This window comes from Suncus etruscus, chromosome 6 (genome assembly GCF_024139225.1).
Source record: "Suncus etruscus isolate mSunEtr1 chromosome 6, mSunEtr1.pri.cur, whole genome shotgun sequence".
In the NCBI taxonomy this organism is placed as follows: domain Eukaryota; kingdom Metazoa; phylum Chordata; class Mammalia; order Eulipotyphla; family Soricidae; genus Suncus; species Suncus etruscus.
Genome location: NC_064853.1, coordinates 53,697,385 through 53,708,968, shown reverse-complemented (window position 1 = coordinate 53,708,968; position 11,584 = coordinate 53,697,385). Strand labels below are relative to the sequence as shown.

The 11,584-nt window shown below is 46.5% G+C and overlaps 1 protein-coding gene across 1 annotated transcript in view; it reads right to left on the bottom strand.

Moving 5' to 3' along the window:
• The window catches only part of ASAP3 (ArfGAP with SH3 domain, ankyrin repeat and PH domain 3), a 60,469-nt gene continuing 48,885 nt past the window's right edge, over positions 1 to 11,584 (bottom strand). The window contains exons 13-25 of the mRNA XM_049774673.1: positions 11,417 to 11,465; positions 11,131 to 11,324; positions 10,913 to 11,046; positions 10,525 to 10,619; positions 10,134 to 10,311; positions 7,998 to 8,083; positions 7,736 to 7,851; positions 6,922 to 6,989; positions 6,724 to 6,825; positions 6,424 to 6,610; positions 4,036 to 4,261; positions 2,852 to 2,942; positions 1 to 378 (exon numbers count right to left, since the gene is read on the bottom strand). Coding sequence (XP_049630630.1) covers positions 304 to 378; positions 2,852 to 2,942; positions 4,036 to 4,261; positions 6,424 to 6,610; positions 6,724 to 6,825; positions 6,922 to 6,989; positions 7,736 to 7,851; positions 7,998 to 8,083; positions 10,134 to 10,311; positions 10,525 to 10,619; positions 10,913 to 11,046; positions 11,131 to 11,324; positions 11,417 to 11,465 — 1,601 coding nt within the window. The 3' untranslated portion in view covers positions 1 to 303. The remainder of the gene's footprint in view (positions 379 to 2,851; positions 2,943 to 4,035; positions 4,262 to 6,423; positions 6,611 to 6,723; positions 6,826 to 6,921; positions 6,990 to 7,735; positions 7,852 to 7,997; positions 8,084 to 10,133; positions 10,312 to 10,524; positions 10,620 to 10,912; positions 11,047 to 11,130; positions 11,325 to 11,416; positions 11,466 to 11,584) is intronic.

The following is an 11,584-nucleotide window of genomic DNA, read 5'->3' as shown; positions in this document are numbered from 1 at the left end:
GGCCTGATCTGATGAGATTGCAGTTCTGGAACTGAAGAAAGCTCAGTTGCACTTACATCCATCCATATGGCTCCCTGGTACCTGGAGACAATGAGGCAGAGGGGAGAGACTACATGTCAGCTCCAGCATGGAGGGGCTTGGCTCCACAGCAGGAAGAGAGGCCAGCTATAGACACAAGGGACAGAGAAAGCAAGACATAGGGGAATGAACACCTCAGCTCCCCAGTCTCATGGGTTCAAATCCTAGCTCTGAATGTTGAGGTCCAGCATAAGGATGGTCATGCATACAAGGACCAGCAAGGAGCTAGTCTTGTAAAAGCTGCACAGAGCTTGCTGGTAGAGCCCCAGTCTTGGAGCCATCTGCATCAGTGAAGCCAGTCTGTGGAGAGAAAGGCACAAATGGACATTTCTTTTTTTTTTTGGCGGCGGGGGGGGGGGGGGGGGTTGGGGTCACACCTGGCATCGATCAGGGGTTACTCCTGGCTCCAAGCTCAGAAATCACTCCTGGCAGGCTCGGGGGACCATATGGGATGCCGGGATTCGAACCAATGACCTTCTGCATTAAAGGCAAACGCCTTACCTCCATGCTATTTCTCTGGCCCAACAAATGGACATTTCTAAAGTATTGATTAGATACATTTGTTTATCTCCATTTCTCAACTATCCTGTTGTGATTATATGAAACCATTCCCATTTTACAGATTAGAATAACTGAGGTTTAAAGATGTGAAGCTAGAAACAGGTGCAATAGTGCAGTGGTTAGGACACTTGTCTTGCATGTAGTCACTCAGTTTGATGTCTGGTATGACATATATGAGGTTTAAATTATGGTCTCCTGCGCCCCACTAGGAGGGATCCCTGAGTGCAGAGCCTGAATTAAGTCCCAAGCACCACAGGGGAAAATAAAAAACAACAGTGGAAAATAAAAAAGTGAAGTCAGTTGGCCTCATCATCCATGCTTCGACAATATGCATTAGGCAAAATACTAGGGATGGAAAACTGGTTGAGGGCATAGATTTGTGTATGTTGGCTGATTCTGACACACTAAAGATGACAAATTCGGGTCAGAGAGACAGTAAAGGGGTCAAGGTCCTCGCCTTGCACATGGCTGATCTTGGTCTAATCCCTAGCACCACACATGGTCCAGGGCTTACTCTGGCTCTGAGCTCAAGAATTACTTTCTGGTGTGATTCAGGAGATCATATGTGGTAGCAGAGATTGAATCTAGGCTGTGTGTATGCAAGGCAATCACCTTACTCACAACCTTACTTTATGATTCTTTTTTGGACCACCGTATTGATTTAAAATACTTTGCTCCTTCTCCTTGGTGCCAGGGCAAACCTAAACTTTTAGGGGGGCTCAACCTACCAGATGTATCCTCAGATTTTCCTGGTGGGGAGAACTAAAATAACCCCCAGGGGGTTCCTCAAAAGGCCCACTGTGGACGCCTTTTTCCCCTGAGTGGATGTTGAGAAATTTCCAAAAAGATGCTTGGTATTACATTTTCAGTCAGTCAGTATTTGACTATCTCTCCTTTGTAAATATCAGGCAAAATTATGGCCTCTATCAAATAATTTGGCTCAGAAATTCCAGCACCAAAGATCATTTGTGAACCCCTTTTCTGGATAACAGCCAGCCCTAAAAGCAAAGACAATACTTTTTCTTTTTCTTTCTTTTTTTTGGGGGGGGTGTCACACCCATTTGATGCTCAGGGGTTACTCCTGGCTAAGTGCTCAGAAATTGCCCCTGGCTTGGGGGGACCATATGGGACGCTGGGGGATCCAATCGCAGTCCTTCCTTGGCTAGCGCTTGCAAGGCAGATACCTTACCTCTAGCGCCACCTCACCGGCCCCAAGACAATACTTTTTCTCCCTTTTTCAAATATATCCCCTTGCAGCTGAATTTTCTGGTAATCAAGGGCATAACCAGAATGCAGATCCTGGCTACTGACTATTGACCCTCCTTTAGAAATAGGGAAACTCATTTTGGGGGATTTGGCTCCTCCCTTTACTTAACCTCTAAAACAATAGAGATCAAGTTCCTAGATATTTTCTACTCCCTCCTCCTCCTAATTTTGCATTTAAAGTAAGCTTGCAAAGAGTTGCCTTGAGTTGTAATCTTCTCCTTTGTAACCTAGATTTTTTACAGTCACACCCATAGCTTAGGTATTGTTACTGTTGTACTCTGCTTTTTTTTTTTTTTTTTTTTTTTGGTTTTTGGTTTTTGGGTCACACCCGGCAGTGCTCAGGGGTTACTCCTGGCAGGCTTGGGGGACCATATGGGATGCCAAGATTTGAACCACTGTCCTTCTGCATAGAAGGCAAATGCCTTACCTCCATGCTATCTCTCTGGCCCCACTGTTGTACTCTGCTTTTGTGATTATAATTATTCTTCACTTATGGCTAATTTTACCCCTATAAATTCCCCTGCTCAAAAATTAAACTTGTCGCACTCCTGCCAGTAAACTTGTTGACCCCACATACTCTGTGTGGTTTAATTATTTCATATTTCATATATCGCCGTCCGTGCAACCCACTCTCCCTAAAGTGGATTCACCGAAATCCCACTGATGGCTGTAGGACAGAAGCTGCCTACAGCACCTTGGGGTGCAGCCAAGGCAAGTGCCTTGCCATCTGTACTCTCCCTCAAAGCCTGGGCTCTTTCCAGATTCACCTGCCCCAGACTAAAATAGAAAAAGAGGTGCTCCAGGACAGGGACTGGCTAAACTGTGGCTACCTGCCTAGGCTCCACTGTGTACTAATCATGGCTATGACCCCAATGTGCCTACTTGTGACCAAAAGCCTCTCAGACGCCCTGCCAACACCAGTGGAACCACATTCATGAACTCCTACCGGTGTGTTCCTTCTGGGGAGAGGCTGCCTGGCTGAGGGACAGTCCTCCGGGTTCCGGCTCCCACGCCGATAGGAGCGAGTACTCTCGGAGCTAGAAGAAAAAAAAAGACCAAAGTAATACCTAAGTCAAGAGTATACCCCTAGCAGGGGAGATACTCTAGAAAGCAAGGCTGGGGTTAGGGTGAATGTGTAAGGATCCAGGAGGTCCCGAGCCCAGGTTTGTACAGGCCCAAGAACCTGGAGAGCTCTGGAGATATCTCATGGTATACTTCTAAAATCTAAAACTGAGAGTTTACAATGGAGGGAGAACCTGGGTGCAGAGACAGCCCCCCACAACAGGAGCCTATAAAATAAATAGGCTATGAGTGGGCTTGTTCTTAAAGCCTATCTTCTCTCTCTCAGACACTATCTAACTTGCCTGTCACTATATTTCTTTGCTTGCATATTTCCACCCTAGAGAAGCCTGTGTTCTCTCTTGAACGTATACTTCTCCCTTTATCCCTCCTCAGATCTTTCTAAATAAATCTCAATAAAACTATATACATAAAATAAAATAAATTTTAAAATAAAATTTAAAAAAAATTTTTTTGTTTTTTTGGCCACCCAGCAGTGCTCAGAGGACCATATGGGATGTGGAGAATCAAACCAGAGTCAGCTGTATGTTTTTTTTGTTTTGTTTTGTTTTGGTTTTGTTTTGGGCCACACCTGGCATTGCCCAGGGTTTACTCCTGGCTGACTGCTCAGAAATAGCTCCTGGCAGGCACGGGGGACCTTATGGGACACCGGGATTCAAACCAACCACCTTTGGTCCTGGATCGGCTGCTTGCAAGGCAAACGCCACTGTGCTATCTCTCCGGGCCCAGAGTCAGCTGTATGTAAGGCAAATGCACTACTCAATGAACTATTACTTGGCCCTCCAAATTTAAAATTCTTTTAGAAAAGAATGGCTACAGGTGGGGCTAAGCTTTCTTTATTGTCACTTAGGGCCCCAGCACCTCTCCAGCTCTACAGGCATGTAAATAGGTCGACTCAAGGCCAGTCACCATGCACTCTGGGCTCAGCACTTCTATAGTCATCAGGGCCTTGGCACTGCAAAGCAGGCACAGTTCTGAAGCAAAGAAATAAATGGAAGCTCAGAGTGATCAGAAAAATACCTGAGATTGCACACAGCAGAGCTCACTAACCTGAACCTGACTGGGGGATACGTCTCTACAGAAGGGGTTCCTGACATCGGGCCAGGCCGGGAGAGGCTGGGAGATTCGCAGAGACCCTCTTCAGAGCTGAGAAGGGTTTGACAGAGACTTCCATGTTCCACAGGACTGGTGAGGCTGGAGGAAGAGGATGCTGGACTGCCAAGGCTCTCGGGGGGTCCAAGGAGCTCTGAGCTCAGGGTGAGGATTTCCGATCGATCTGGAATCAGAATAATAACATCTGTCTTGACCATTTTTTAAAATTAATTTATTGATTGATTGGTTTTGGGGACACACCCAGCAGTGCTCAAGGGTTACTCCTGGCTCTGCACTCAGAAACTGCCCCTGGCAGGTTGGGGGACCATATGGAATGCCAGGAATCGAATCAGGTCCCTCCCGGGTCAGCCACATGCAAGGCAAATGCCCTACTGCTGTTCTATCTCTCTGGCCCCATCATTTTTTTTTTTTTTATCTTGACCATTTTTGTGCTTGTTTCAGAGAATTCTTTTTTTTTTTTTTTTTTTTTTTTTGGTTTTTGGGCCACACCCGTTTGACGCTCAGGGGTTACTCCTGGCTAGGCTCTCAGAAATCGCCCCTGGCTTGGGGGGACCATATGGGACGCCGGGGGATCGAACCGAGGTCCGTCCTACGCTAGTGCTTGCAAGGTAGACACCTTACCTCTAGCGCCACCTTCCCGGCCCCATGTTTCAGAGAATTCTTTAGCCTCTAGGTCTATCATGTTCTGAACAACCTGCTCCCACTTCACACTAACCTCCAGTGCTTTCCAGTGATGGACACTCTGATTTGCTTCTGCTCACACCCACCCTTCAATCTGAACTCTCTTCCTCAGCTCAGAAGCTTCCCCAATCTAGAACTTTCCTAGTTACTTCTTTCCATCCATCCATCTCCTGAGCTTCCAAGAACAGGCAAATTCATCTATTTGACAGATAGTTCTTGAGGCATTTTATTAGGTATGGGAGAAATAAGTTCAATTAAACACTCAAATGCCTTTCCTTTTGGGCTGACATTCTTTATAACACAGTGCCTTACTTAAGTATAATACCTTCATCATATAAAGTAGTTACTGATCTATAGTGAACGGCATTTTTTTTGTGTGTGTGAGAGAGAGAGAGAGATTTTGTTAGAAATCATTACTGTTGGGCCAGAGAGATAGCACAGTGGTAAGGCATTTGCTTTGTAAGAGGCCAACCCAAGACCAAAGGTGGTTCGAATCCCGGCATCCCATATGGTCCCCATGTCTGCCAGAACGATTTCTGAGCAGACAGCCAGGTGTAACTCCTGAGCACAGTCGGGTGTGGCTCAAAAACCAAAAATTAAAAAAAAAAATCATCACTGTTTAAATTCAAAGACTTTCTGTGTAAAGACTAAGAAGAAATAGTTAAAAATAACTATCTAAAATCAAATGAGTAGGGTTGGGGAGATACTCAAAGGGCTGGAGTACTTGTTTTGCACACATGAGGCCTGGGTTCAATACCCAGTACCACATGGTCTTCTGAGCATGAACCCTGAGCACCACTAAATTGGGATCCAAAACCAAAAAATAAAATTCAAGTTAAATAAGATAAAAATGAAATAATAGAGCAATTTTTTCTTTAGCAGGACAATTTCTTAAGCATATAAAATATTTACTATTCTACTCAATAAAGATTTTTAACCAATCCTGCTTTGAAATTTATTTCCAAGTTCTTAGAGTCTTCCACACACTCTGCAGAGTTATTGAAAAATGTTCAACTTAAGTAAGCAATCTTCCAGCTTACATTTCCCCAGTAACACTGTCTCTTGATAGCATCCAGAAAATCAGAGATATGGGAAATGCTCAATAAATGCTTTTTCTTTTTTTCTTTGAGTGAACATTCAGGAACTTAAGAGTAAATTCCTGGGTTTTTGTTTTATGTTTTTGGGTTACATCAGTTAGTATTCAGGACTTACTCCTGGCTCTTTGCTCAGGGGTCACTCCTGAAGAGGCTCAGAGGACCATACTCAGTGCTGGAAATTGAATAAGAGATGCCTATACAAGACAAGTGCCTTAATCTCTGGTCTCAGGGCTGTGTTTTAATCTTATATCAAAGTTATTAGCTGTGGGGATCTTAGACACATTATGGAATACTCTTCCTTTTTTACTGTGGTGGTAGTAGTGGTAGTGTGGAGAGCATGTCACACTCATTTGTGCTGGGGATTGAACCCAGGGCCTCACATTTCTAAGACATGTACTTGACCATTTGAGCCATATTCCCAGTCTAGTATCTGTACTTTTTGCTGACTGTCAGGAAGAAGTGTATTAACATTTGGACTCTTAGTTCAGTGCCCAGCAGCACACAGCAGCCTTCAACAAACCAGTATTCTGCTAGATAGTCACCATACCTCCACTGTTATATCCTTGGACAACAGTCCGAGAAGGGTTCTTAACTGGCAAGGGTGGGGGGAAATTCTCATTCTGGCTCTGGGGACTGGCTGGTCCCGCAGTGGCGATGGTCTCATAGGTCTTGTTGCTAACATCCAGTCCCCCACTGGCCCAGCGGGGCTGGGCTGGGTGCTTCAGAGGGCAGTGCTGCTAGGAAAAAAGGTGGGAGGTAAGACAACTTCATTCCTTCAGATGAGCCCTGCCTGACCCGCACCACTTGGCTTTTCCCTGCTGCTGTCTAGGCAAGGGCGGGGACACACCTTCTCTTCCTCCTCCTCTTCACTGTCAGAACTAGCCTCTGGAGAAATCCACAATTCCAGGTTCAAAGGGAAGGCCAGGACCCCAGCTTGGGCCTGCTCCAGCTGCCCAAAACAAAAAGCCAGGACAATTTTAGCAAGTCAGAGGCTTAGCAGAGGGTAAGGCAGGGTCAGGAGCTTGCCTCCCCCATTAGGCCTCACCAGCTCCTCACACTGCTTGTGCTGCTTCTTCCTGGCAATGTCCAGGGCTGTCTCTCCTGCTTTGTTTACTGTGGGAGTGGTAAAGATCAGGGTGAAAATTATGTTATAGTTCAGAGGTCAAGAGAAGCTTCTGGAATCAAATGATCTAGGGTTGAATCCTGTCCCTGCTACTTCTTGGCTATATGACTTTGAGCAAGTTACTTAACCACTCTGGATTGAAGATGAATAGGATATTTGTACTGACCTGATAAGATTGGGATTTTCTTTTAGTGTTTTATTTTTTTTTAAGGTTCTTGATAGTGGGCTCAATGGCTATTCCTGGCTGTTTTCAGGAGACCATATGCAGTGCCAGGGATTAAACTGGAGTTGGCTACATAGCTGCATGCAAGGCAGGCACCTTACTCCCTATACTATCTCTCTGATCTATATAGTTGTGAGAATAAATGAACACATAGAGCACTTGGCATATAAAAAAACAAATATTGACTAGAAAAAGGTGGCTATGACAATAATTGTTTTTCAGAAAGCTGATGTTTATTTGATTAGGGACTTTCAGAAATATCTTTTCTCTTAGTAGATATACTAGGTCAGTGGTATAATTACCACTTCACAGAGAAGGGAGTTGAGGATCTGGAGCTGACTGGACAAATCCCAAATCCCAAGGAGGAGGGCAAAGGCAGGCCAGAATTAGACCTCAAGTATCTGCAAAGTCTAGGCTGGTCCTCATTGCTCCATGCATATGAAAGAAATGCAGTAGGTTCTCATGGAGATGGGGACAATGCCAAAGGGTAGTCTTTAAGAGGAGGGTGCCCACCTGTGCCAACTGAGGCTCTCCCTTTCAGCAGCAACTTGAGGCAGTCGGGTTTGTTGTAGAAAGCAGCACAGTGCAGGGCACTGTTTCCATCAGCATCCTTGGCATCTGGGTGACCGCTGCAGGTGCAGGGGTCAGGGAGGAAATAAGAGGGACAAACTGGTAAGGAGTTAAAGTCATATGTAGGGGTTGGGAGAAGAAGATAGAAGGAAGAGGCAAGAGAGGAAAGGAGCATGAAGATGTGGACAAACAAGGAAGCTCTTACCCATTCTGAAGAATGAAGTCCACCAGGGGTAGAGTGATCTGGTCAGCGGTTTTGATGGCCAAGTGCAGGGCAAGTTCTCCAGCTGCCTGAATATATAGAGATGACTTCACACTTCTGAGTTTCTCCTCAGTTCACCTGCCCCCTCCCCCTCTCAATATTATTCATTTCAACTCTTGCTGCCCCCTCACATAAGAAGCTGCCAGAAACCCTCAGGCAGGCGATAGCATGAATAAAGTCATATTTGGGAGGACAGTGAAAGTAACTGTTTCCTTACAAGTTTCTTCTTCCTTTATCCCCGCCCCCCCAAATGTGGTTCATGGTTTAGGGCTCTGTTTTCTCACTTCCCACTTCCACTAACCTTCTGCTTTCAAATCACACTCAGTGTAGACTGCCTCAACTTTCTTTATGCTGTACTCTTTTTTTTTTTTTATGCTGTACTCTTACTGCCCACCAGCTTTACCAAAACATCAGGCAGCTCAAATATATGAAATTCAACTTTCGAATTGAAATGGTCAACTCTAGGGGCCAGAGTACATCAGGTAGGACACTTGCTTTGCAAGCAGCTGACCCAGGTTCAATCCCTGGCATCCCACATGGTCCCCTGAGCCTACCAGGAATAACTCCTGAGTGCTAAGTGAGGAGTAGCCCCTAAACTTCTCCAAGTCTGGGCCACCACCCCAAAAATTGTCAATGAATCCTAATAATTCTCTTTCAACTCCCTCCCTTTATTTATTTTGTTATTGTTGTTGTCTTGGGGCCACACCCGGCAGCGCTCAAGGGTTACTACTCCTGGCTCTGTGCTCAGAAATCGCTCCTAGGAGGTTCAGAGGACCATATGGGACGCTGGGAATTGAACCCAGATCCATCCTGGGCCCGCTGTGTGCAGGGCAAACGCCCTACAGCTGTGCTATTGCTCTGGCCCCACCCTGCCCTTTAAAAAAAAAAAGGTAAATTAAAAATAGCAAATTTGAGTGTTTGGAGCTGTGGTTCAATGGTAGAGCACATATCTTGCACATGTAAGGCCCTGGGTTTGATTCCTGAAACTGTCCTACATTACCAAGTATGAGCCACAATAATTGTAGTCACCTCAATTTCTCCCCCAAAATGCAACAATAAAATGTGGCGAATTTTGACAAAGATGTTCTCTTTGACCATATAACAAAAAAAAAATTTTTTTTTTTTGGTTTTTGGGCCACACCCGCATTGCTCAGGGGTTACTCCTGGCTGTCTGCTCAGAAATAGCTCCTGGCAGGCACGGGGACCATATGGGACACTGGGATTCGAACCAACTACCTTTGGTCCTGGATAGGTTGCTTGCAAGGCAAACGCCGCTGTGCTATCTCTCCGGGCCCATAACACATTTTTATTGTGGTTAAAAATGCATAATTTTGGGGGCCGGCGAGGTGGCGCTAGAGGTAAGGTGTCTGCCTTGCAAGCGCTAGCCAAGGAAAGATCACGACCGCGGTTAGATCCCCCAGCGTCCCATACGGTCCCCCCAAGCCAGGGGCAATTTCTAAGCGCTTAGCCAGGAGTAACTCCTGAGCATCAAACGGGTGTGGCCCGAAAAACAAAAACAAAAATAAATAAAAATGCATAATTTTAATATAATTTTAAAATTATAATTTAAAAATTATTCAAAGAATAAAAGATAACATGCTAACACATCTTATGTGCCAGGCTCATTATGTATAGTACAATTTAATTCTCATGTCAAAATTGTGGACACTATTATTAATCCATTTTGCAGATGAGAAAAATGAGAGCCATCGAAATGAAATAACCTGCTCTGAATCATTAGAAAAAGTCAACACCAGGACTCGGCCTAGATCTGCTCCACTGAAATTAGGATTACTCCCATTTACCCCTCTATTGTTTTGTTTTGTTAAAGGGCCATAACCTAGTGGTGCTCAGGAGCTACTCCTGGCTTGATAATGGGGGACAATGCAGGGCTAAAAATAGGATCCAGCACCTCATACAGAAAAGTGCTCTAACCACTAAGTAACTTTCTCAGCCCCTTCCTGCCCTTCAGCTGGGTGAGTGTGAGCAGATTTCAAGGAAAGTGATGACCGGTCTGGAGGAAGACTGGGTAGTATGAGGGGTCAGGTGGGTTATATGTGACCCTGGGATAGTTCTCACCTGTCCTTCTGACTCAGGCAAAGGTTGTCCAAAGTCCTGCCCATTCGCAAAGGTCTCTAGTAATGAATTAAAATCCTGGTGGTGAATGGCACACTGGAGCATCTCGGGGCCATGAGGACATCTTCGAGCATACTTGTGTTCCAAGTACTTGGCCACAATAAATTCTCTGCGGGCACTCCTACCAAAGGGAACCAGTGAGCGAGTCTCAGAGAAAGAAGCATCCATTTAGTTAACTCCGGAAACTATCCCATAATGTTAGGGATCTTCTTTCCCCCCCGAGACCAGGTGCAGGACTCTGAGATCTGGGGCTCCTCTCTGCCCAGACTTCTGTGCTAGATCCTTCTGAGGCCCCAGGAACTGATGAAGCAGAACCCCCAGCCAGGACCCTTACATGTCACTATCGGCTGAGGGTTTAGCTCCACCATTTGAGGACAGCTGGGCTTCCATGACTTCATTGAAGCGGGAGTTTCCCATGCACGAAGCAATCTCAAGTAGAGAAAAAGTGGTGGAAGTTAAGAAGGAGGGTTAAGACAGCAGGCCCCGGGAGGACATAAAATCCAGAGTCCACCCTTCCAGTCTAGCCCCCGCCCCCCCAGCCAGCCTCCCAGGATTCAACCCAGCCCTGTCCAGCTTCACGAGTGAGCCTGCGCGCTACAGAACCCCTAGACCCCGACTCCAATCCCTGATTAAACCACACCACCACACCCTTCCCAGGCCCTGTGCTATTCCCCAGACCAAACCATGCCCCCACGTCATTCCAGATCATGCCACGCCCTCACCAACAACTCATACGGACTCAGCAGGTCCAAGGTGAGGGACTGCATTCGGGAGAAGCGCACACCCAGCTCACGGTGGATGCCAGAGCACTGGATACAGGTGAGCACCCCCAGGTTGGTGCTGAGCCACTTGGGGTCTGTAAAGAAGCGCAGAGGGTGTCTGCAGGTGCAGCTCCGGCTCCAGTCCCACCTCCCTCCTGTCCTGCCCCCACCAGACCCACCTGCAGCCCCGCAGTCGCAGCACCGGTCATTCCCACGCCTATTCTTCACCTGTTTGATAAGCAGCTTTGTAAGATCCCGGAGCTCCCGTTCCAGACCAGCGGTGCCTCCCCAGGGCCCTGGGCTGGCTCTGGGCTCCTCCTGGAAGGCGCTGCTCAAGGCTTCATCCTTACTGTTCTGCAGCACTGACACCCATCTGTAGGGAGTGTTCGTAGGAAGATGATACTAGGCCTCCTCCAGTGATGAGGCTCTCCTCTCCCACCCCAGGCTGACCATGGGAGCACTCACGCCTCACATTCATGTTCATCTTCCGCCTGGAAGTGATAAGTTCTGTTGTCTGTGGGGAGAGAAAGGAACCAGTCTGATGCACAGAAATCCTGCAGGTCTGCTCTGGGTCCAGAGCGGTGGCACAAGCAGTAGGCATTTGCCTTGCACGCAGCCAACCTAGGACAGACT